Below are 25,445 nucleotides of genomic sequence, written 5' to 3'. Positions count from 1 at the left end.
TCCAGCGGAACAAGCAACACAGTCACCCAGGTTTTGGCTCTTAGCCATGCTAGTCATCCACCTGAGCCACAGGTTTACCTGTACCCGCTCCTAAGGTCAAAGTTACCAGGCCTTCGGTGGTGATGTCATTAGCACGCACAGATGTGAGAGCCTTTGAAACACCACCAAGGTGGGGTGGTACTTTAGGTGCTACAGAGGGTGTAGAGGTAGTTAACGCCCTCTCAAGGACATTAATTTTAATAATTCCTTTAGAGTCTGTATCAGTCAGGTCAACCCCCAAAACAACATAAAAGGGACGATGGGCACCACTTACCATAGTATGTTGTCTGCATCCGACACTAATGGTTCAGGGTTGAGTCGTAACAAATATAGAGGTTATTACCACGGTAATAGCTATTGTGTCCCCCGTAATTAATCACACTGCACAGGTCAAAAAATAAGTCTTGCTATCCCCTTTGACCCAGTCTATTTAAAGTCCGCTGTTTGTTCTTAGACACTTGTCAGTCACTGTCGTCAGGAAGGAAGAACTGAGACACAAGAACAGTAGAACAAGCCTAAACACCAATCCGTCAGGAAATACTACTGGGCGTAACATCCTGCCTTTCGTCTATCAAAATCAGAGTAATTCATGTAACGAAACGGGGATAAACATCAAACTTTTCACTTAATATAACGACACAGATAGTTATGCTGAAAACAAGCAAGAGAAATTGGATAACTTCGAGTATAAAGGCTGGTCTCAAATAAGGATATACAATATAGAAGAGGAAAAGAGTAATATAGGTAGAAAATCTCTCTCTCAACGTCGTCTTCTGGGCTGTAGGATTATGTGTGTGTGATTAAAGCCTCGCTCTTCTATGACCTAGAGGGGGAGAGGTTACTAGCACAATCACCCCTTATGTGTGTTACCTCGTTAACACACACTAAAAATGAGTCGTTTTCTGCTCCCGTTCTTCTTCAGATGCCTCAGGCTCAAAAGGCGCTGCTAGGGGGTCGAGTGGGGCAGATGTAGTGGCGATGTCAGCAATGACATCCGCTGGTAATCTGTCAGGTTCTTCAGCAGGAGTGTAGAGGGAGAGGTGGTACCAGGTGTCCCCTTTACCAGCTAGTCGAAGGGCGTGAGACGTCCGTTCCACGACCTTGAAGGGACCAGTCCACCTGGGCTCCGTCCACTTGCGTTTGATGACCTAGATCTTGACCCTCTCAGCGGGCGGAAGGGAATCTGGAGTGGCGGGCTGTCATCCTCGTATCTGTACAGAAGAACTGGCACACAAATTCTGCATTTTTTGTGTAAAATACCATTTTGGTTTTACGCTGAGTCCTCCTTCCATGGGGGGCTGCTGGTCCTGTGAATGGCTGACCTGTATGCAGCTCATAGGGTGAAAAACTCAAAGGGCGGTAAAACAGTTTTATTCACGGACCTTCGAATGATCATTAACGCTAATTGCAACATGTCAATCCAATTAAAGTTGGTCTGTGCACAGATTTTAGCCAATTAGTTTTTAATGTTCTGGTCCATCCTTTCAACCTTACCTTGGGACTCAGGATGGTACCCCAAACCTGTGTTCTAGTCCGAAAGCCTTTTCGACCAAGGCTAAGTGAGTAATTTTTTTTTTTTTTTAATGGTTGCCGTTGTCTGACCTAATCTTTTTGGGGAAACCATGTCGGGGTACTAGGTCATTCACAAGTCATTTAATTACTGATATTGTATCCTCTTTTGAGGTTGTTGTTGCTTCCGGCCAACCACTGTAATTGTCAACACAAGTCAGTACGTACCTTTTCCCTTGTACCGTATTGATCATATCAGTGAAATCAAAGACTATACATGGTTCACCCTCACCTCCTCCATATTCTAAATTTGATCTACTAAAGTACTATCGATGTGTAAAATCGTTATTTTCAAATTAAAATTAGTTATAACTTCTTACCCACGGGAAAAACGTTAAAACTATGGAATGTGTCAGAGTCGGATGATTGTCGATTTTGTTCCAAGGAGTCTGTATCTACCCTCACTCACCCCCTTCTGTTTCTGAAAAAAGGACTGTGTTAGTCTCTTTAGCCTCTGTGGTCCACTGGGGGGTGTTGTTAGGGTAGGGGAACCCTTAGCAATATCACAAATAACTCAAACTCCACTAAATATGCTTATATTGAAATCTGCCGCTATTATCAGGAAAAAGTGGATATGCGTGTAGACTGTTTCTACAAACATTTGTGAAAGAATGGTCCGCTCTCAGTGATTTCCAGCGTGGAACTGTCATAGGATGCCACCTGTGCAACAAATCCAGTCGTGAAATGTCCTCGCTCCTAAATATTCCCAAGTCAACTTTATTACAAGAAAAGTGAAGAGTTTGGGAACAACAGCAACTCAGCCAAGAAGGGACAGAGAGGGGCCAGCGGATGCTGAAGCGCATAGTGCAAAGACTTTTACAGTTTCAAGTTTATTCACAATACCATAGAACAATTACAATAGCAGTGAATATCATTTAAAGATGTTGGTAAGTGAAAGGGTCCCCTAAATAAGCTAGAAGAAGCTTTCAACAGGGGGTCCAGAGGACAGTATATACATGGAATGATGAAACATGGTGGCAAGCACAAAAACCAACAACAACGCTATCTGATAAACACAAGATAATAGTACTAAAGCAAGCATACACATACACACATACATTCATTCAACCATGCAAAACCCAACAGTAGTCTACCCCACATGAGGCATTAGAGATAGGTGGTTAATAGCTACGTTTTCAGTTTCTTTTTGAAGTTGGAGAATGGATACAGCATCTTGAGGCTCTCATTAAGCCGGTTCCAAATCTTTGGTCCCCTGCATACAACACTTTGAGCGGTACAAGCCAGTAGACCATGTTTACCTGACATTAGATCTAAGTTACGAGTGTTGTGGGCATGCTGGGGATGGTAGATAGGAACCAAGTTACAGAGCCTAAGATTCAGCCTGTGAATGACTTGATATGTTAAACAAGCATTTTGATAAATATTGAACTCTGTCAGTCTTAAGAGATGATAATTAAGGAATAGATGTCGAGTGGGGGCGTTAAACTTGGACCATGACAGGGCCCGTATGATTTTCTTTTGCATGGATTCTAATTTGTGAAGGTAGGTAGGGAAGGTGATACACCAGATGACATTACAGTAGTTTGGATGTGGTTGAAAGAGAGTTTTATATAGGGTAAGTAGAGCATAAAGAGGAAGATAATGACGAATGTGACGTAACATTATCAGGTAATAAGAAGGGACTTTTATTTTGAAGGCGAGTTGGTCCCTCCTCTAGTTTCCGGTAGTCTCAGCACGACAGTCAGACGCCCACTTGTTTACACACGAGACAGGTTTACGTGTTTCAGCGCTCCAAGTTTGTTGTTTCTTCCCACAAAGTGCCTTGGAAACATTGTCTGTAAGTCTTGTGTCTGTTTTATGAGTAACATGAAGACGTTGTGTGTGTGTGTAAATGTAGAAATAGCACTGTGCGACGATAGCTTGTTGTACTTTTTAGCTTGTTGCTACTTAGCATGTAGCTTCTTTGCTCGCTCACTCCTCTAAGGGAGGGTGCAATGTTTATAAATGTAAATCCTATTCATGTGTGGCTATGAGTATTACATGGGCTGTATAGGGCTATTTACATCACTTTATGAGCACTGTTTACATGCTATTGTATGGGCTGTGTGTGTATGTGTGAAAACATATTATGCAGCAAACATTTATGGAAATGTAGTTACTTAGTGGTGTTTATTTGACATATATTTTGTGTCTCTTTATACAGTTTTACAATAATAACAACAAAGAAAGAAATGACCAATTAGACAAGAAGAAAGGAAAAGTGCATTCCCTGTGAAAACCACTAAAGCTTCTTAAAGATAAAAGGCCTGGACTCTTTCTTCCCTTTCCTTGGAATCTTCATGTTAGCTATCCGTCAACTTGTTAACGTCACGGACACAGACACGTAGGACGGAATAGTAAAAAGACAAGCTTCACGGCGGGCACTTTAACAACAGAAGCAATAAAAATGGACAACGCCGAAACAAGTGGAGACATCGGCAGCGGTGATGTGGCCAGCACGGAAAGAGACCGTGGACACGACGCTGCCTCCCTGCATTCCACCACAACTGCAGGATCCAGTCTTTCCTCAACTAGCAAAGCTGCTATCAAGGCCCGCGCTAAACTCGAAGCTGCGCGCGCACGCGCTTCCTACGGACGCCGAGAAGCAGAACTGAAGGCTAAAGAAGCCAGAATAGCAGCCGAGTTATCAACACTGCAGGATGAGAAGGAGGTAGCAGCAGCATTAGCTGAAACCCAATTCCTCGAAGAAGCAGCTGAGCTTGAGAGCCGTGAAGGAAGTAGAATGAGCCACTTTGGATTGGCTAGCAATAGCAACCAACGCACACACGACTATGTTGAACAACACACAAAGCGACAATCTAGCTATGGAGAGCCCCCTGTACTAGAAACATATACTCCCCAAGCTCCTCAACTGTCAGCTGCAGCTCAACTACCCAAAGAGTTGACAATTACTGCTCCTACACAACAAACTGGGAGGCCTACATCAGCTGCTACACAGCAACACACAAGGTCGGTGCCTGCAGTACATCGACAGTTCCCTGACACGGTCCCACCTCGTCAGTTCTCGCCTGTCCAGTCATATTATCCCCCTCTCAGAACCCCGCTGCAGTCAAATCCAAAAGACATGACTGCTATGAGTGACATTGCAAGATATTTTGTGCGCTGGGAGCTTGTGAGTTCCGGTCTCACCCAGTTCAACGACCACCCGGAAAACTACTGGGCATGGAAGTCCTCTTACATCAACGCTACTGGAGAACTCAACTTAAATGCCAGTGAGGAACTCAACCTATTAACAAAGTGGCTAGGAAGAGAGTCCTCGGAGCATGTCAAAAGGATTCGCTCTGTCCATGTCGCCAACCCTGCTGTAGGTCTGCAACTTGTCTGGGAACGCCTAGAAGAGTGCTACGGCTCCCCGGAGGTGATAGAGAGATCCCTCTTCAAAAGACTTGAGGATTTTCCGAAGCTGTCCAACAAAGAACCCACAAAACTAAGGGAACTTGGAGACCTGCTCTCAGAGTTAAACGCTGCTAAGTCTGAAGACTACCTGCAAGGGCTCTCATACCTGGACACAGCCAGGGGTGTGAACCCCATTGTAGAAAAGCTGCCACAATGTCTGCAAGAAAAATGGTTGGCTAAGGGTTCTCAGTACAAGGAGCAGTACAATGTTTCCTTTCCCCCTTTTGCCTACTTCACCGACTTCATCTGCAGCGAAGCACGTAGAAGAAACGACCCCAGTTTTTCCCTCACTCTAACTCCGTTGAAAACATCTAATCATCTCCCAAAGCACGAACAGTTTGAAAGAGGGGCAAGATACGCTAAACGACAAGTATCTACCCACAAGACAGATGTCGAAGGAAACAACTCAACTTCTCAAATGTTCAGTTCAAGTTACAAGCTCGACGATGTCGGGAGACAGTGTCCCATACATCAGAAACCCCATCCTCTGAACAAGTGCCGTGGTTTTCGAAGCAAACCACTTGAAGAGCGCAGAGCCTTTCTGAAAGACAATGGGGTCTGCTTCAAGTGTTGCTCCTCCACGACCCACCTGGCGAGGAACTGTAAGACTGCCCTCAAGTGTAATGAATGTGAGAGCGACGACCATGTAGCCGCACTTCATCCTGGACCTCCACCGTGGGATAAAGAGAACAAGGACCCCCCCTCACAGTATGGCGGGGAGAGTGAAGAGAAAGCGCCTGGACCAGCAGTCACCTCGAAATGTACAGAAGTCTGCGGCAAAGGGCAAAGCCTCCGGTCCTGTTCCAAGATATGCCTTGTTAAGGTTTATCCCAAAACACACCCAGACAGAGCTACTAACGTCTACATCCTCCTAGATGACCAGAGCAACAGATCCCTGGCGAGGTCTGAGTTCTTTGACCTCTTCCAAATCGAAGGTTCAGACTCACCTTACACTCTCCGGACATGTGCAGGAGTCTCCGAGACATCCGGAAGGAGAGCCACTGGGTTCATCGCAGAGTCTCTGGATGGAAAAACCAGTGTGGTGCTTCCAACACTCATAGAATGTAACCACATGCCAGACGACCGGTCCGAGATCCCAACTCCCGAGGTCGCACGACACCACAACCACTTGAGGTCCATCGCTCACATGATCCCACGTCTGGACCCTGAAGCCCAGATACTAATACTTCTTGGACGCGACGTCCTTCAGGTCCATAAAGTCAGAGAGCAGCGTAACGGTCCTCAGAGTGCCCCCTTCGCCCAACGACTGGATCTTGGCTGGGTTGTCGTAGGAGATGTGTGTCTCGGGTCAGCCCACAAAGCGGCAGCTGTGACTTCCTACCGTACCAGTGTGCTTGAAAATGGAAGACCATCTCTCCTCACTCCATGTCCCAACCAGCTTCAAGTCAAGGAAAGGTTCAGCTCCAAAGTACACAATGCAACTTCTTCTAGCAGCCTTAAATTCAACATCCCTGTCCTCGATGACAGCAACTTGGGCAACACGATCTTCCAGAGCACTAAAGATGATGATCAAGTAGGACTTTCCATCGAGGACCGAATGTTCCTGGATTTCATGGACAGAGAGATGACAATGGATGACACCAACAGCTGGGTGGCACCGCTTCCATTCAGATCTCCTCGTCAAAGACTGCCAAACAATAGACAACAAGTACTCAGCAGACTTACCACTCTTCGTCGCACCTTTGAAAGAAAGCCAAAGATGAAGGATGACTTCTTTGCCTTCATGCAGGAAATCTTCGATCGCAACCATGCTGAGTTGGCACCGCCACTAGAGGAAGGAGGTGAGTGCTGGTACTTACCTATTTTTGGTGTCTATCATCCCCAGAAGCCGGACAAGATCAGGGTCGTCTTCGACTCCAGTGCTCAAGATCATGGCATTTCCCTGAATGACGTACTACTTACTGGGCCGGATCTAAACAACAGTTTGCTTGGCGTGTTGCTGCGCTTCAGAAGAGAGACTGTTGCTGTAATAGCAGACATTGAACAAATGTTCCACAGCTTTGTCGTTCGCAAAGACAACAGAGACTTTTTGCGCTTCTTGTGGTTCAAAGAAAACGACCCCGGCCAAGAGATTGTGGAGTATCGCATGAAAGTCCATATATTCGGTAACTCACCCTCCCCAGCAGTAGCCATCTACGGGCTTCACCGTGCAGCAGAACATGGAGCAGAGGAACATGGATTAGATGCCAAACACTTTGTGGAACGCGACTTCTACGTCGATGACGGGCTCACGTCGCTACCTTCAGCCACGGAAGCCATCGACCTGCTGACAAGGACACAGGAGATGTTGGCTGCTTCAAACCTGAGACTCCACAAGATAGCATCCAACTGCTCTAATGTGCTAAAGGCCTTCTCTCAGGAAGATCATGCAGGAGGACTACAAAACTTGGATTTCGACGACAACTCCACTCTCGTCCAACGCAGTTTGGGACTCAGCTGGGAGCTAAAGCATGACATCTTCACCTACAAAACAATAGCCACAGAGAAACCCTACATGCGTAGAGGTGCTCTAGCAGTAGTGAACAGCCTGTTCGACCCTCTCGGTCTTGTAGCTCCAGTCGTCATTCAAGGGAAGTTTCTACTCCGAGAACTGACTTGCAACGAAGCCCTTGACTGGGACACCCCTCTACCGAAGACAAAGGAAGCTGAATGGAAGATGTGGAAAGATTCATTACAAGATTTACAAGACATTAGGATACCTAGAGCGTACTCAACTACCACCTTGTCTACTGCACAGAAGAGAGAACTTCATTTTTTCTGTGACGCTTCAGTAAAGGCTATCGCTGCCGTTGGCTACCTCAAAGTAATTGACAGCGATGGAGGGTGCCACGTCGGTTTTGTCCTGGGAAAGGCGAAACTAGCACCTCCATCCGCCCACACTATTCCAAGACTGGAATTGGGAGCTGCTGTACTCGCAGTGGAAATGGCAGAGTTGGTACAGAGAGAGCTGGACATTTGTATTGACACAATGCATTTCTACACAGACAGCAGAGTCGTCCTGGGATACATCTACAACCAGACCAGGCGATTCTACGTGTACGTCTGCAACAGGGTGCAGCGAATCAGAAGGTCAACCAAACCAGATCAGTGGCACTACGTCCACACAGCTCAAAACCCAGCAGATCATGCTTCACGATCAGTTCCTGCAACGGAGCTAACAAACACTACATGGTTCACAGGACCCACCTTTCTGTACCTGCCTGATGAAGTTCCCAGCTCTGAAATGGAACATCACAAGCTCGTCGACCCAGACACTGACAGCGAGGTACGTTCCCATGCTACAGCACCTTCCATTCCTCACTCTAAGCTAGGATCTCATCGGTTTGGGCGATTTTCCACATGGAAGTCACTAGTACGGGCTATCACTTCCATAACCAACATGCTGGAACGTAAAAGAGCACCAGTCACAACCGGCGATATCACTAAACCCGTTACAGCACAACTATCAAAAGCAGAGACTATCATAATTAGTTGTGTGCAAAAAGAGACTTACAGAACTGAGCTCGACTGCTTGGCTGCTGGGAAAAACATTCCAAAAGACAGTCCCCTAAGAAAGCTGGACCCTTACATGGATGAAAAGGGACTTTTGAGGATAGGAGGAAGGCTCAAGCATGCCACACTGGACATTGGAGAGCAGTTTCCTATTATCATTCCAGCCCACAACCAAATTGGGAAGCTCCTTGTGAGACACTACCACCAAAAGGTCAAACATCAGGGTCGTGTCTTCACAGAAGGATCCATCCGTACAGCAGGATACTGGATTGTTGGTGCCAAACGGTGCATCAACAGCATTCTCCGCAAATGTGTGGTTTGCAACAAACTTCGTGGAAGGACTGCTGAACAGAAAATGGCGGATCTTCCCCCTGACCGTCTGTGCACAGAACCACCTTTTACCTATGTGGGACTTGATGTGTTCGGTCCCTGGTCTGTCACCACGAGACGGACCCGTGGAGGTCAAGCTGAAAGCAAGAGGTGGGCAGTGCTCTTCACGTGCATGAGCACGCGTGCCGTGCACATAGAACTCATCGAATCAATGGAAACATCAAGTTTCATCAACGCTTTACGTCGATTATTTGCACTGAGAGGACCCGCAAAGCAGATTCGTTCCGACTGTGGGACAAACTTCATTGGTGCCTGCAAGGAGTTGCACATGGTCCTAACAGATCCCAAAGAGCCCAATGTCAGGAAGTATTTGGGTGAGGAAGGGTGTACGTGGATTTTCAACCCGCCTCATTCCTCCCATATGGGAGGAGCCTGGGAACGCATGATTGGAGTCTCCAGAAGAATTCTTGACTCCATGCTTCAAGAATCCAGCCGATCACATCTCACTCATGAAGTGTTGTCTACGCTAATGGCAGAAGTAACAGCGATCATTAATGCCAGACCACTCACACCGATCTCCTCAGACCCGGAATCTCCTTTCCTTCTGACCCCTGCTTCGCTATTGACGCAGAAGTTGTGCACTCTCCCTGCCCCTCCTGGAACGTTCGACAACAAGGATCTCTACCGCCAGCAGTGGAGGAAGGTGCAGCATCTCGCCAACACCTTTTGGCACAGATGGAGGCGCGAATACCTTCCCACACTTCAAAATCGCAACAAGTGGCAAGATGTCAAGCCTAATCTGAAGGAGGGTGACCTTGTGTTGCTCAAAGACAATCAAGCTAAGAGGAACGAGTGGCCCCTGGCTCTTGTCACAAAGACTTTCCCCGACCAGGACGGGAAGGTCAGGAAGATAGAACTCAAGGTCACAAGATCTGGATCTGCAAAGACTTTTCTGAGGCCTGTCTCTGAGACAGTCCTTCTCTTGGCAGCTAATGATACAGACTAAGTTAAGTTAGGTTTCTGTAATTTGTATCAATCATGTTCCTACTGCAGTTCGAAATAGTGGTATAGTATTTATACCAGGCGGGGAGTGTGACGTAACATTATCAGGTAATAAGAAGGGACTTTTATTTTGAAGGCGAGTTGGTCCCTCCTCTAGTTTCCGGTAGTCTCAGCACGACAGTCAGACGCCCACTTGTTTACACACGAGACAGGTTTACGTGTTTCAGCGCTCCAAGTTTGTTGTTTCTTCCCACAAAGTGCCTTGGAAACATTGTCTGTAAGTCTTGTGTCTGTTTTATGAGTAACATGAAGACGTTGTGTGTGTGTGTAAATGTAGAAATAGCACTGTGCGACGATAGCTTGTTCTACTTTTTAGCTTGTTGCTACTTAGCATGTAGCTTCTTTGCTCGCTCACTCCTCTAAGGGAGGGTGCAATGTTTATAAATGTAAATCCTATTCATGTGTGGCTATGAGTACATGGGCTGTATAGGGCTATTTACATCACTTTATGAGCACTGTTTACATGCTATTGTATGGGCTGTGTGTGTATGTGTGAAAACATATTATGCAGCAAACATTTATGGAAATGTAGTTACTTAGTGGTGTTTATTTGACATATATTTTGTGTCTCTTTATACAGTTTTACAATAATAACAACAAAGAAAGAAATGACCAATTAGACAAGAAGAAAGGAAAAGTGCATTCCCTGTGAAAACCACTAAAGCTTCTTAAAGATAAAAGGCCTGGACTCTTTCTTCCCTTTCCTTGGAATCTTCATGTTAGCTATCCGTCAACTTGTTAACGTCACGGACACAGACACGTAGGACGGAATAACGAAGGTGAAAGAACAGGCCAACATATTTGGATAATTTGGACTTCCGGTTGAGGACGCATGGTGTGAAGACGTATTAGCCTCTAGCTCCCGCTTTACTCTTCCTTTTAACATGCACCCCACCTGTATTTGAAGAGCATTTAACCGCTGGTAACTATTTTCTACTACAACGACGCATAACAACACGCTTGATGACCGACAATGCCTCCCAAATCAGCAAAGTCGCAAGAGAAGGCAGAGGCAGATGCTGCAGCCGTTAGCAAATCTGAGCTAATTGCTATATTATCGGACCACAGATCAACCTTGCTAACTGGGCTCAAAACATCCTTTAGCGAGGTAAACGAGAAGCTGGACGGACTTCAGGAGACGGTCAACAGACATAACTACAGACTGACTGAATCCCTACATCAGCGGTTGGAGCAGGTGGAGGCTGTATGTGACATGCTACAGGCCGACAACCAGAAGCTAAAGGTTAAGCTCACCGACCTGGAGGGAAGGAGCAGGCGGAGTAATGCCCGGCTAGTTGGCTTACCTGAAGGGATAGAAGGCCCGCAACCTACCAAGTTTTTCTCCTTGCTGCTGAAGGAAATACTTGGTGAGGAAGTATTCGCCTCTCCACCTGAGCTGGACCGCGCTCATCGCAGCCTGGCTCCCAAGCCGGCACACGGGGACAAGCCCCGACCTAGCCTGCTATGTTTTCATCGCTTCCAGAGTAAAGAGCTGCTGATCCGGGAGGCTAGGAAGAAGGGTACGCTGCAATATCACGGGCACGCCTTCAGAGTACTGGAGACTACTCTCCAGAGGTAGTGAATCAGCAGGGGGCTTACCAAACTGAGATGGCGTCTCTATACAAGATGGGACTCAAACCCTCGCTACTTTACCCGGCCAGGCTCCGCATCACACAGACGGACGGCACTCGCGTTTGGTTCGGATCAGTAGCCGAGGCAGCTAACTACATCAAGGCGTATAAAGACTCTTCATAACGGTCTCATCAACCAACTTTGTTTATGAGTTACAGTGAGTTTAATACCTGGACTGTATAATCATATTACACGTTATACTTTCTACCTCAATCTATATCACTGTTGTTGCTACCATGTGTTTAAAGCTAGCTTTTATATCGGTCTAGTTAGGGGTCTCAAATTGGGCCGCGAGACGTTATTTTGCGGCCCCCACCTTAATAGGAAAGTTTAATGTTAGTGCGGCCCGCAAGTTTTAAATGAATGGCGCTTAACAGCGTTGTGTGCATAGCTGAAGGAATCTACCAATCATGGTGTGGCATAAGGCTCTCGACAATGTTGAGGGTGTGCCGTGATGGCATTGTCTTTAATGTCCTCTAGAAACTGTCACCGCATCATCTTTTTCTCTATACTAACAGCGTGCCGGCCCAGACACATGTTGTCTGAGGCTTCTGCAGGCACACACATGTGATTGCAAGACATACTTGAGGAACAGCCACACATGTCACACTGAGGGTGGTCATATTTTATTGAACTTATCTTTTAAGACTGTTACAAATATGCGCCACACTGTGAACGCACATCAAACAAGAATGACAAACACATTTCGAGAGAACATCCGCACCTAAACACAACAGAACAAATACCCAGAATCCTTTGTAGCCCTAACTTTTCCTGGCTACAAAAACACCCTTGCCTCCTCCCAACCCCGCCCACCTCAACCCCCCCACACACACCTCAACCCTCCCTCCCCCCTCCCCTCCCATCTCCCGAATTCGGAGGTCTCAAGGTTGGCAAGTATGCATTGACGTCACTTGCGTGATGCAAGCAGAGAAACATTTTGCCGCTTTTCCACGACACCCGCACACGCTCTTCCTCCCTCCCTCCCTCGCTCGCCCGCCTGCTCGCTCCCGCCCCCGTTGTAAACAGTCCGGGCGGGGAAGACTTCCAAAGCACTCCGCCTAAGGACCGAGCGACAATACAAAAGAGTGGTGCACTGGACCCCAGCGCTGATACTCGTGTAACACGTTAGTGGTGATGTTAGCCCATTCGGGGCTAATTGTGCTACCGTAACTGTAAACTCCACGGTAAACACTTATGGCTGTCCATATGATCTTATTGTTCTGTCTTTGTATATTTTTTCAATTGGAATATATTTTTACAATCTTTTATCTCATTGTAAAGAGAATTCCATAGTTGAACCCCCACCACTGACATGCACATTTGTTTTAAAGTTGTCCTTGAATACTGATGTTGGAAATGACCTTTTCTTCTATGCTCTTCATTCTCAGAAGTGATGACAAACATTTTTTGTAAATTTGCTGGTAATGTTTTACTTTTAGCCTTAAACATGACACAATGTCTGTAACTTTACTAGCTCCTGTAATTTCAATAAACCTGAATTAATAAATAATATGTTAGTGTGTTGTAAGTAATTTACTTTTTGAATAATCCGTATAGCTCTTTTCTGTAGTTGATACAGAGAAAGTTGCAGTGCACCAGGAATACAATTTAAAACGTCATTATACAACTAGACATGCTGAAGAGTATGCAAAATACCAGGGAGATGAGAGTGAACCGGGTTGCAAATTTTAAAAGCAGTCTACTGAGGCAACAAGATTTCGTCAAGAAAGCAAGCGAAAAGAGCGATGCAGCAGTCAAAGCTAGCTACATGGTGAGTGAGTTTGTTGCTAGGGCGGGAAAGCCATTCAAAGAAGGTGAATTCATTAAAAAGTGCATGTTAGATTTTTTTTTAAAGAAATCTTTTCTTGCGGCCCAGCCTCACCCAGTTTCTGCATCCAGTGGCCCCCAGGTAAATTGAGTTTGAGACCCCTGCTCTAGTACTAAACCAAAACCTCGCGAGAATAGCGGTGTAACAAAAGGAAATAAATTGCCCCTTTTTATAGTAAACAAAATGTGTCTTATTTACAAAAAATGTAACATGAATTCACAACCATAATAATTTTCAACAAAAAATATTAACCCTTAAAACTAAAATATTAAGTGTATGTTTCAACGACACTTACAAGCTTCTTACTGAGGAGTTGCCGAAACTGATCTTACTAGTTGTTGTGGTCAAACACATACTTTTGTTTTTGCTTTCTAATCAGCAGCGTGCGCCCTTTATTGTCTTCAGTTAAAGGTTTAAAGTTGTGTGTTCACTGCGTTTCTGTCTTATTTGTGCTGATTTAATGATCTGTTTAACCTCCGATCTACAAAGTAATTGCTAGTTTTGTAGCAATAACATTACATTTTTAATTCAGAACATGTCTGTTTGTGTAATTCACATTCTTTATTATGTTGTTTGCGTTGTGTCCTTTGTGTGTTCACTCCTTTATTGAGGGCTGGGACGGCCAATCTCTGTTTAGGCGTTGTGCCTATGTAATGTGGACTTTTACTGACATCTTGTGGCAAAATTATGTTACTACACTTGATAAGTTTCTGGGCACTTCCGTGTTTGACTTTTAAGGAAGTTTATTTATTTATCAACTTAGAACATTTACAACAAATATACCATAAATGGTAAAATGAGGAAAAATATACACATAATACAAGGTAGAAAACAAAATATTAAAACAAATAAAATACATACAAGTAGGGTTTTTCCTGGCATTGCGCTTGTATCTTCCCTGTCTAAAGCAATAGGACCGAGGTTAGCTCCAAGCTAACATGATGACGTCACTTTAACTCGGCTCGCAGTCGTGTTATTTGACCAAATAATACTGTATTTACTTTAATTGTTTTATGGGCAGTTGACTGAATTTTAAATGTACGTTTGTTCTTCAATAAAAAAAATAAAATAAAAAATAAAGGTTCATTGTCGCTTCTCGTGAGCGAGATGGCGCAAGTCACGTGCTTGTCAAAGTGTCGTCGCGCGCAGCTCCAGTCAGCTGACCAGAGGCAGGAAGTAGCTCCAAGCTACTAGGTCACTTCCGGCTCTGACGTCACTTTAACTCGGCTCGCAGTCGTCTTATTTGACCAAATAATACTGTATTTACGTTAATTGTTTTTTATGGACAGTTGAGTGAATTTTAACGTTTTTTTTTTCAATTAAAAGAAAAGAAAACGTATTTTTTTTATTTTATAAACCTTTATTTATAAACTACAACATTTACAAACAATCGTAAATAGTAATAATCTAAATAAGTACAAAAACATTACAAGTCAGCGCCAGGGGGTTGTAAACTCAATAAAGTAACTAAAATAGAATGCAAATATATATATATATATATATATATATATATATATATATATATATATATATATATATATATATATATATATATATATATATATATATATATATATATATATATATATATATATATATATATATATATATATATATATATATGTAACCGAGGGTTTATATATGTCGCCCATACTGTATAAAACTACAAAATAACAAACACGGAGGCTCCAGTTTTACACAAGGACCACTTTATTTCCTTTCTTCTTTTTTGTTCCTTCTTTTTTTTATAAACCTTTATTTATAAATTTCAACATTTACAAACAGTTGAAATTAATAACCAAAGTAAGTACAAAAACAGTACAAAACAGCATAAAAACCGTACAAAACAGCACCAGGGGGTTGTAAATTCAAAGTAACTAAAATTGAATGCAAAAAAATATATATATATACATAAAATAAACAAAGTGCAAAGCCATAGGCTCACTCAATGTCAGTAAATAACTTAAATTTGGAACACAGCATCATCGTTTTCACAGCTTTTTGGTTGCTAGAGGTAGAGAGTGTTTTAATGTAGAGTTCTAAATCTTTTTTAAAAGCACAAAAAACAGGTCGGGTATTTTATTTATTTTCTTTCAGAACCTCCACTCCACTACAACGTGTCACCACTTCCGCCCTTAGCACCTTCAAAATAAGAGCTCAAGGCATATGCTGCATATATTGTTGTGTGTGCAGTTGCGCACTGAGCTCCAAAAGCCGTAGATGTTATAACGTGACTGGGCCGGCACGAAAAGCGGACGTGACGACAGGCTGTCCTCACTCAGGTCCGGCTGGAAATCCGGAGAAATTGGGGAGAATGGTTGTCCCGGGAGATTTTCGGGAGAGGCACTGAAATTCGGGAGTCTCCCGGGAAATTGCTGTTGACAGCAGTGTTGCAACGAGGAATTTTCAAATTTGGGTCCCAGGGACCCCATCAAGTCATAAAAATGGGGTCCCACAGTACATTTTTGGGGTCCCACTTTTTTATCTATTAAACTATTATTAAATTAATATCTATTAAACAGGACAAGAAGCAAGGAATCAAACAGAGACAGGATTCAATTTAGCTCATGGGGAGAGCGCGTGGAAACTGCACCCTCGTACAGTGTCACCCCACGCTCTGAGGAAAAAGTTCCACGCCTCCCCATTTATTTGGGCATTCCCTGATTACATAGCTGCAGCTGCTTCTAAGGGGAGGGGTCTCATTGTGCAGCAGCTGCACTGGGTCATAAACAGTTAAAACAAAAGGTGCTTGGAGCGGTGTAAGGTTTGCCCCCTCTCTGCTCGTAGATTTCGGTTCCTGATAAGACCCTTCCCGTGGCTGTCCAGATCTGAGAAACCGACACCTCTACGGCGCATTCCATCGCACACAGTGGAGATTTACAAGCTGTCCGTCTTTTGTTTGATAAGATCAAAGGCAGCTTTGTAAGCACTAGTGGATAGTAACCCGGGCAACCGGTCTTCACGCAGGGCAACCTGAACTTCTAGCAAACAAATTGTGTGATAACTTATATACAATAATTTTGACATAAGTGTTTTTAAAACAAATGATAAATGTATGCATTATCCTCTTATATCTCACATTCTCACTGCTCCCCAAGGGGATGGGTCGAATGCAGAGGACAAATTTCACCACATCTAGTGTGTGTGTGACAATCATTGGTACTTTAATCTTTAATCTTTATATTGTATATTCTATATTAGGACTCCTATGGCCCCGCACTACTTTCCACAGCCCAGTAGGTGGCGGTATGAACCTTTCAAGTCGTGGCTGCAAACTGCCAGTAAAGAAGAAGAAGTAATGGATCGTAGATCCTTGTTTCTCTCGCGAGATCTGACAACACTGCGCGTGAACTGAGCAGGACGAAGAAAAAACAAAATGGCGTTTGGTAGGAGACGACGTTACTGGGGTTTGTTATAGTGCTTTTTTTTCATAAACAGCGCGTACACGTACACATATGTGCTTTTTGATAAGAGTAAACGTCGTTAATAATTGTTTAGGTCTGGATATGTTAGTTTAAGCGCACCTCGTTGCTGCCCGTACTAGCTTAACTTGCTAGTTAGCTTAGCTAGTTAGCTGCTAACGAATAGACGCGGTTTTATCAACACATCGCTAAGCAGAGATCAAGTGTGATTGTGTGAAAAGGTGCGAAATAACGAAAGCAGAGTACGAGGAGGAACTTTGTCCAACAAAAGAGGAGAAGGAGCGACAACATCTAGTTTTTGTTGGCGCGCTAATTAGCTTAGCGTGCTAGTTAGCTTAGCTTGTTAGCTGCTAACAAAGAGAGGCGGAAGTGATCAAAACACATCGCTAAGCAGAGATCAAGTGTGAGTGTAAAGTGTTGTGATTGTGTGAAAATGTGGGAAAGAACGACAGCAGAGTACGAGGAGGAACTTTCTGGAACCAAACTACTGGACGCTGTTGCTAAGAAACATCAAGTTGTGTCACACAGAACAGGTTTGTTTACTTCTCACTCTCACATGTTTATTAACTTTATAATTAATAATCGGCAGTGTCCTTAAATATATAGTCTGTAAGAAGGTGAATTGTCATGTCGGTTTAGTGGTTAGATCGGGTAGGTCGTGAGTTCAAACCCCGGCCGAGTCATACCAAAGACTATAAAAATGGGAGCCATTACTTCCCTGCTTGGCACTCAGCATCAAGGTTTGGAATTGGGGGTTGAATCACCAAAAAAGATTCCCGGGCTTGGCCACCGCTGCTGCTCACTGCTCCCCTCACCTCCCAGGGGGTGATCAAGGGTGATGGGTCAAATGCAGAGAAACATTTTTATCATTGGTACTTTAACTTTTTTTCAACTTATAGTGAGGACTACTTTGTTTTTATATGTTTAATAGACCATCAAGACAGTTTCAGACAGAGTATTTATGAGAGGTTGATGTTCCTCTCAGTTTGTAACATCAACATGTTTACACAAAACTCACACAGTCACATAAAACATTGCAATCAATGTAATTAACGATAAATTTCTCATTTCCTAATTCTGACCTACATGCATCAAGAAGTGAAAGTAAACATGTACTGTCAATCATCTTCCAACAATCAAAGTAGTCAACACTTGATTTATGAGAAGAACATAAAGGTGACTGACTTTCCTTCAGCGTGTCGTAGATGGTCTCCAAGTGAATGTGGGAGCTGTGCTCTTGATGGAGATACTCCATAAAAACACCACATAGTAAAACATGTTTGGGTAAGAGTTCCTTTTGACGAGGCCAACGAAATGACCATAAAGAAAAGTGTTTTGTATCATTCATGACGAAAATATAGTATAAACGTTTTTTAAGTACCTTTGTTTATTAATATTAATTATATACAGCATTATTCACATGTGAATAATGCTGTATAATAGACTGTATTTATGTTATTCACCTGTGAATAATGCTGTATAATAGACTGTATTTATGTTATTCACATGTGAATAATGCTGTACAATAGACTGTATTTATGTTATTCACATGTGAATAATGCTGTATAATAGACTGTATTTATGTTATTCACATGTGAATAATGCTGTACAATAGACTGTATTTATGTTATTCACATGTGAATAATGCTGTATAATAGACTGTATTTATGTTATTCACACGTGAAAAATGCTGTATAATAGACTGTATTTATATTATTCACATTTGAATAATGCTGTATAATTGACTGTATTTATATTATTCACATGTGAATAATGCTGTATAATAGACTGTATTTATGTTATTCACATGTGAATAATGCTGTATAATAGACTGTATTTATGTTATTCACACGTGAATAATGCTGAATAATAGACTGTATTTATATTATTTACATGTGAATAATGCTGTATAATAGACTGTATTTATATTATTCACAAGTGAATAATGCTGTATAATAAACTGTATTTATATTATTCACATGTAAAAAAATACCTAAGTGTTTATTGTCTATTGTGAGCGAACTGTGGTGCTGAATTTCCCCCAGGGATCAATAAAGTACTTTCTATTCTATTCTATTCTATCTATTGTTACGATAATTATTTTTGATTTCCATTATCTTTAAAGGGGAACGGTACTTTTTGGGGGAAATTTTGTTCACAATCATTACGAAAGACATGACGATGGATGGATTTTTTAAATGCATTCTAAATATTAACCCTTGTGTGGTGTTCGGGTGGCTGGGACAAAAAATAATTGTTTAGGTACACACTTTTAACACAACACACAAAAGAACATAAACAATTTCATTGTGTTAACAGTGTCAGTCAAAAACTATGTCTCTTCTCTATTATTTGTATTTACTCATTCACCCAACAGACGTCCAGCAGACCCCCCACATTAAAGAGGAAGAGGAGGAAGTGTGGATCACCCAGGTGGGAGAGTGTCTTCCAGGGCAGGAGGAGGCTGATCTCACCAAGTTTCCACTGACTGTTGTCTCTGTGAAGACCGAAGAGCATGAAGACAAACCACCTGAGTCCTCACAGCGTCATCACAGTCCAAGTAAGCACAACATCCACATATCATTTTATTCTCAGGGCATTCAGTCCATCACAACTGGACTGTTCAGTTTGGCTTCTCATCCGAGTAGTCTTCATCAGTTCATGCTCATAGACTTCAAGTCTTAAAATCTAATGATCAACTTTATGGTCTTAGAAAATTCTATCAAAAGTCTTAAATCCGCATTTGCAAAGTGTCAAAAATTCTATTAACAATATTTTATTTAAAATAAATGGGTGAGCTTATTATCCGTCAGACTTTCTATGTTATGTTCAACTTGACATGCAGTTGCATCACTGAACTCTGCTAAGCAATGTGGTCTACATACAACACACAAAGGCAAAGATATTTTTCAAAGGGCCAATTTATTTCAGGCCAGAACAAATTGACACAATTATTATAAATAGCTGCAACATAACATACATAAGTAACAAACAGCATAATAACAACATAGCTGTAAACCAAAGAAGGCACACACAACAAACACACAAAGCCTAACCAGGCGTTTTTTTCTCTCAAGGAATTGTGAAATCAAATCATGTCTTCAGGAGATCAACACTGTACTGAAGCCCAGAACATTCTACGCATTTCCCCAGTTTTAGTTTAGAGATAAGGAAAGATTGGCCTGGCCCACTAGGATCCCTCTTTATGTTTGTGAACTTTATAGTCTATACATTTAGAGTGATGTGATAATCAAACACTCTAGAATGAAACAGTATATAAGATAATTCACAAAGTGTGTGTACCTTCAGTGCTGAATGATGAGCAGAGGCAGCGTTTGGAGAGTTTTCTTTAGCTCGCTTTCCATGTTTATGTACTCGCTGTCCAGGTACTTGGAAAATGTTTTCCCTGCCATTTGCCTTTTGACTCCCGGTATCATGCTAATTAGCTTCCTGAAAGCGGGTGACTCCACTGTAGAAATAGCCTGCATGTCTTCTAGCACAGTGGTTCTCAAATGGGGGTACTTGAAGGTATGCCAAGGGGTACGCAAGATTTTTTTTAAATGTCTGTCAAAAAGAACTGTGAAAAGAAATGCAACAATGCAATATTCAGTGTTGACAGCTAGATTCTTTGTGGACATGTTCCATAAATATTGATGTTAAAGATTTCTTTTTTTGTGAAGAAATGTTTAGAATTAAGTTCATGAATCCAGATGTATCTCAATTACAATCCCCAAAGATGGCACTTTCTATGTGTAGAAATCTTTATTTATAATTGAATCACTTGTTTATTTTTCAACAAGTTTTTAGTTATTTTTATATCTTTTTTTCCAAACAGTTCAAGAAAGACCACAACAAATGAGCAATATTTTGCACTGTTATACAATTTAATAAATCAGAAACTGATGACATAGTGCTGTATTTTACTCCTTTATCTCTTTTTTTTAACCAAAAATGCTTTGCTCTGATTAGGGGGTACTTGAATTAAAAAAATGTTCACAGGGGGTACATCACTGGAAAAATGTTGAGAACCACGGTTCTAGCACATACGCTGCAATGGCTCTATCAATGTTGTCCTGGCTAGCAGTCCCTCTGTTAGAATCCAGCCGCTGTTGCTTAGGTGGTGGTGGAGGTGGAGGTGAAGTGTGTCTCTCTTTACTAGCTTTGTCCAAGCAAGCTGCTTTTGTAGCTGTTTCAGCAGATTTGAATTGCTGTTTTGGGCAGTAGATAGGATCTTTGATCCAAGACACAACTTACATTTAACTCAAATGTTCTTTTCTTTGTGCTCGACAAAAGAAAAGTAGTTAGAATATCTCCATGTTAAGAAACTCGACTTCGGCTCCGGCATGATGTCTTGTTGTTAGTAAACACAGACACAGACAAGGATTTGCTGACGTGTTTGCATGGTCCAAGTTCCCCTGTACAACAGGAGCACTCTGGTGTTTTTAGGAAGTTGCTGCAAAAATGTCTGTCCCCCAACTTTTGAACTGAATTCGGGAGGTCGAAGTGGTCATCAAAAACCAAAACAGACCCAATAGCAAGAAATAGTTTAAATATTTAAATTGGTATTGCTGCACCACCATCCTGTGTTTTTGTCTGATTGATGATAAGTGTGGTTAAACATGTGATCATCCAGTGACAGTGAAAATTTGAAGTATCAGTATTGGTATAACCAATATTGCCCCTTTGATTAATTACTTGTTATTGGATCCATACCCAAATGTGTAGTATCACCAAAGCTAATGTAAAGTATCAAACACCAGAAGAAAGAGTGATTATTACATTTTCACAGAAGTGTAGATAGTTCAAACAGAAAATAAGCAGATATTAACAGTAAATAAACAAGTAATTAATAATAGTTTTGACAAAATAATCCAACTGTAGATGATATAATAATTAACTGAATATTTCAGCAATTCCAAAATAAATAATGCATTTTGGACCATATAACCCATCCCATGTAAAAAGTCTTTCCGCCCTGGCTTGGTCTTATTTCCTGTAAATAATGTTATAAAGAGCGGTGTGTTTGTCCCCCACAGAGATTTCAGGCCAGTTCTGTCAGGTTCAAACACAGAACTATCTATTAAACAGGACAAGAAGCAAGGAATCAAACAGAGACAGGATTCAATTTAGCTCATGAGGAGAATGCGTGAAGCTGCACACTTAGTTACAGTCTCACCCCACGCTCTAAGGCACAACCCCCGCATTCCCCCTTTTATTCAGGAGTTCCCGAGTTAACATCACTGAGGCTGCTTCTAAAGGGATGGGACACATATTACGCAAGCAGCCCTAGCAGACACAATACGTGATTATTCAGGATGCAAATGTGATGAGCTTGTGATTTGGCCCTGGCTCTGCTTTGTGTCCGTGTTGTCGTCTTATCTTCGTTGAGGTACTTGAGGTCCGCCCTTGGTTGTTTGTCAGGCTGAAAGACAGAAACTGCTGCTGCGAGGCAACTTGCAGTGGAAGATAACAAGTTGTGTGCCTTTGCACCAAAAGAAAAGTACAACTTGAGCACAATAGATAATAACTATAGAAACGACCTTTAAGCACAAGAGTTGTGTGATAACTTATACATCATTATTCTAACAAGTTCACACAGCTATTTGGTTTTCTTTGGTGCATGTAAACATACTGAATGCCTCATGTGACTGGGAAAACCTGGACGTTTCTAAAGCGTGCGTTTGTCTTCTCGTGTTCCTGCAGACGTCTGGGAAGAACATCTTCTCCCTGAGCAGCAAGGGCGGCGCTTCAGGATGGAGCAGGAGGGGCCACAGCCCTCCCGCATCAAAGAGGAAGATGAGGCGCCACAGTCCCTGCACATTAAAGAGGAAGAAGAGAGCCCACTGACCCCCCACGTTAAAGTAGAAGAGGAGGCCCCGCAGCCCCCTCACATTAAAGACGAAGAGGAGGAACACAGCATCAGTCAGGAGTTCCCAGTGATTGTTGTCACTCAACTTGTTGTTGAGCATCTTGAAGGACTGGAGGAGGTTGATGTCACCAAGATGCCAGTGACTGGTGTGACTGTGAAGAGTGAAGATGATGATGAACATCTTCCTGAGCAGCAGAAGTGGAGCTTCAGGATGGCGACGGAGGAGCCACATCCCTCCCACATTAAGGAGGAAGATGCGGAGCTACAGACCCTGCACATTAAAAAGGAAGAGGAGGAACACAGCATCAGTCAGGAGGGAGAGCATCTTGAATGTTTGGAGGAGTTCCCAGTGACTGGTGTCCCTGTGAAGAGTGAAGGTGATGAGGTCAAAGGTGAAAGTGAGGAGAAGAGAGAGGCGGAGCCTCCAAGCAGCAGCTCAACTCAACACATGACAACAGAAGCTGATGGAGACCACTGTGGAGGATCACAAGCAGACAAGCTCTTAGCTCCACTATCAGATAGTGAGGACACAACGTCACACTCTCCTGACACTGATGATGAACACTCTAAAGATGATAAGACACGTCACACTGACAACACACGCGTCAAATGTTCCCACTGTGACAAAAACTTTAGATACCCGTGTCATCTGAAAATACACATGAGAAAACACCTGCGAAAACACACCAAAGAAAGACCATTCGCGTGCTCAGTTTGCAGTGGGAGATTCACTACGAAGTCCAGTTTGGAAACGCACAAATCGGTGCACACTGGAGAAAAACCTTTTATCTGTTCAGTCTGCTCGAAGGGTTTTAGACTGAGAAATGAGTGGAAATTACACACGAAGATGCACACAAGAGAGAAAGTGTTTAGTTGCAGTGCGTGTGGTGAAAGATTCTTTACCAAGGGTATGAGACACAAGTGTGCTGGTAAAAACAGCCGCAGTAGGGGGGGCAACGTGGCTCGGATACTACCGCGGCCGTGCCAGCCGACCCAGGGTTGCTGGTTCGTAACAAGCTTCCGTCATCCGAGTCACGGCTGTAGTGTCCTTCTTCCCAGTGCCCCAACTATGTACGCAACCGCTGGGCCCCTGATGCTCTCAGTGTCGGGGGTGAACTCGTCCTCTTGCCGGTGAAACTAAAAGCTCCAGTCCATGAGGAGGACCTGATGTTTAATTTGCTCAACAGCATCAGCAGATGACATTTGTTCGAGACTTTTTCTGTGACATTCTAACACCATGTAACACGTGTGACATCATTGTTGTGTGTCTAACACAAGCTTGGTACTATACTTCTAACATTTATAGCAGTGGTGGGCCGGTTAAAGATAAAAGTATTGTTTTATTGACTTTCCCTAAATATCAAAGTATTCATATTCTCTTCATGTCATATTATGCTCCTTCCAGTGCTGTTGTTTATAGGTTAGAGTTGTTGTCCAATCAGAATTCTGCTAGCTTATGTTGCCATGCTCTATGAAATCTACCCGAGGCCTTCAGAATCAACAATGTCTGTGCACTGTCGGTGAACGGACACAAACATTTGACGGACAGTTGCGACAGCCAATCAGATCACGAGTTGTCAGTAAGACCTTCTACACTATATTGCCAAAAGTATTTGGCCACCCATCCAAATGAGGTGTCCTAATCACTTGGCCCGGTGTATCAAATCCAGCACTTAGGCATGGAGACTGTTTCTACAAACGTGTGAAAGAATGGGCCGCTCTCAGTGATTTCCAGCGTGGAACTGTCACAGGATTCCACCTGTGCAACAAATCCAGTCGTGAAATGTCCTCGCTCCTAAATATTCCCAAGTCAACTTTATTACAAGAAAAGTGAAGAGTTTGGGAACAACAGCAACTCAGCCAAGAAGGGACAGAGAGGGGCCAGCGGATGCTGAAGCGCATAGTGCACAGTCAGTTGCTACAGAGCTCCAAACTTCATGTACCCTTCCAGTTAGCCCACGTACAGTACGCAGAGAGCTTCATGGAATGGGTTTCCATGGCCGGGCAGCTGCATCTAAGCCATACATCACCAAGTCATCACTTTTTCCATCTGGCAATCTGATGGACCAGTCTGGGTTCGGAGGTTGCCAGGAGAACGTGACATTTCAGACTGCATCGTGCCGAGTGTGAAATTTGGTGGAGGAGGAATTATTGGTTGGTTTTTCAGGAGTTGGGCTTGGCCCCTTGGTTCCAGTGAAAGGAACTTTGAATGCTCCAGGATACCAAAACATTTTGGACAATTCCCTGGGATGGCACTTCAAGTTCATATGTGAGTAAGGGCAGGTGGCCGAATACTTTTGGCAATATAGTGTATATTGTGATGTTATGACCTAGGCAACTTAAGAACTACATTACCCAGCATGCCACAGTGGTGAAGAGCATGCGCAGTAGCCCCATTTAGCTGTAGATGTTTTTGATGAGCACGCTGTGGAGTAAACTTTTAAGACAACACGCCTGGTCTGCATCTTTTATGATTAGACTAGACAACACATCTATTTGCAAGGCCATTTTCAAGAAGGATATTTAAAGAGAAACCACATCTTGTGAGACCATGTCGGCCAACCCCGGAAGCTCGGATGGGGTTCTACAAATTGTGAGTTCAGATATTGTATTTCTTAATTTTTTCACGTTCAATATGTTTTTTGCATTTTTAATTTTGACAGTACCACATAAGATGTGTTTTAATTGCTGATGCGGGTTTATTGACTTTTAAATGTGCCAGAAAACAACCCGTTTTGTACACTGTTGATGTGTTCAATGC

The 25,445-nt window shown here is 43.0% G+C and overlaps 2 protein-coding genes across 2 annotated transcripts; both read left to right on the top strand.

Annotated features, from left to right (window-relative positions):
* The first annotated feature begins 21 nt into the window (after positions 1-21).
* LOC133641116 (uncharacterized) lies at positions 22-10,700 on the top strand. Its single transcript, XM_062034990.1, has 2 exons — positions 22-3,406; positions 3,773-10,700. Exon 2 carries the CDS (start codon positions 4,016-4,018, stop codon positions 9,872-9,874), a length of 5,859 nt encoding a protein of 1,952 aa, XP_061890974.1. The 5' UTR covers positions 22-3,406; positions 3,773-4,015; the 3' UTR covers positions 9,875-10,700.
* A 6,063-nt stretch (positions 10,701-16,763) lies between these two features.
* LOC133641104 (zinc finger protein 316-like) lies at positions 16,764-25,445 on the top strand. Its single transcript, XM_062034969.1, has 3 exons — positions 16,764-17,348; positions 19,193-19,375; positions 22,519-25,445. The coding sequence occupies exons 1-3, from the start codon at positions 17,249-17,251 to the stop codon at positions 23,817-23,819; spliced, it is 1,584 nt and encodes a 527-aa protein (XP_061890953.1). The 5' UTR covers positions 16,764-17,248; the 3' UTR covers positions 23,820-25,445.

Source organism: Entelurus aequoreus, linkage group LG23 (assembly GCF_033978785.1).
Source record: "Entelurus aequoreus isolate RoL-2023_Sb linkage group LG23, RoL_Eaeq_v1.1, whole genome shotgun sequence".
NCBI classification, from domain to species: domain Eukaryota; kingdom Metazoa; phylum Chordata; class Actinopteri; order Syngnathiformes; family Syngnathidae; genus Entelurus; species Entelurus aequoreus.
This window is presented reverse-complemented; position numbering and strand designations above follow the sequence as displayed.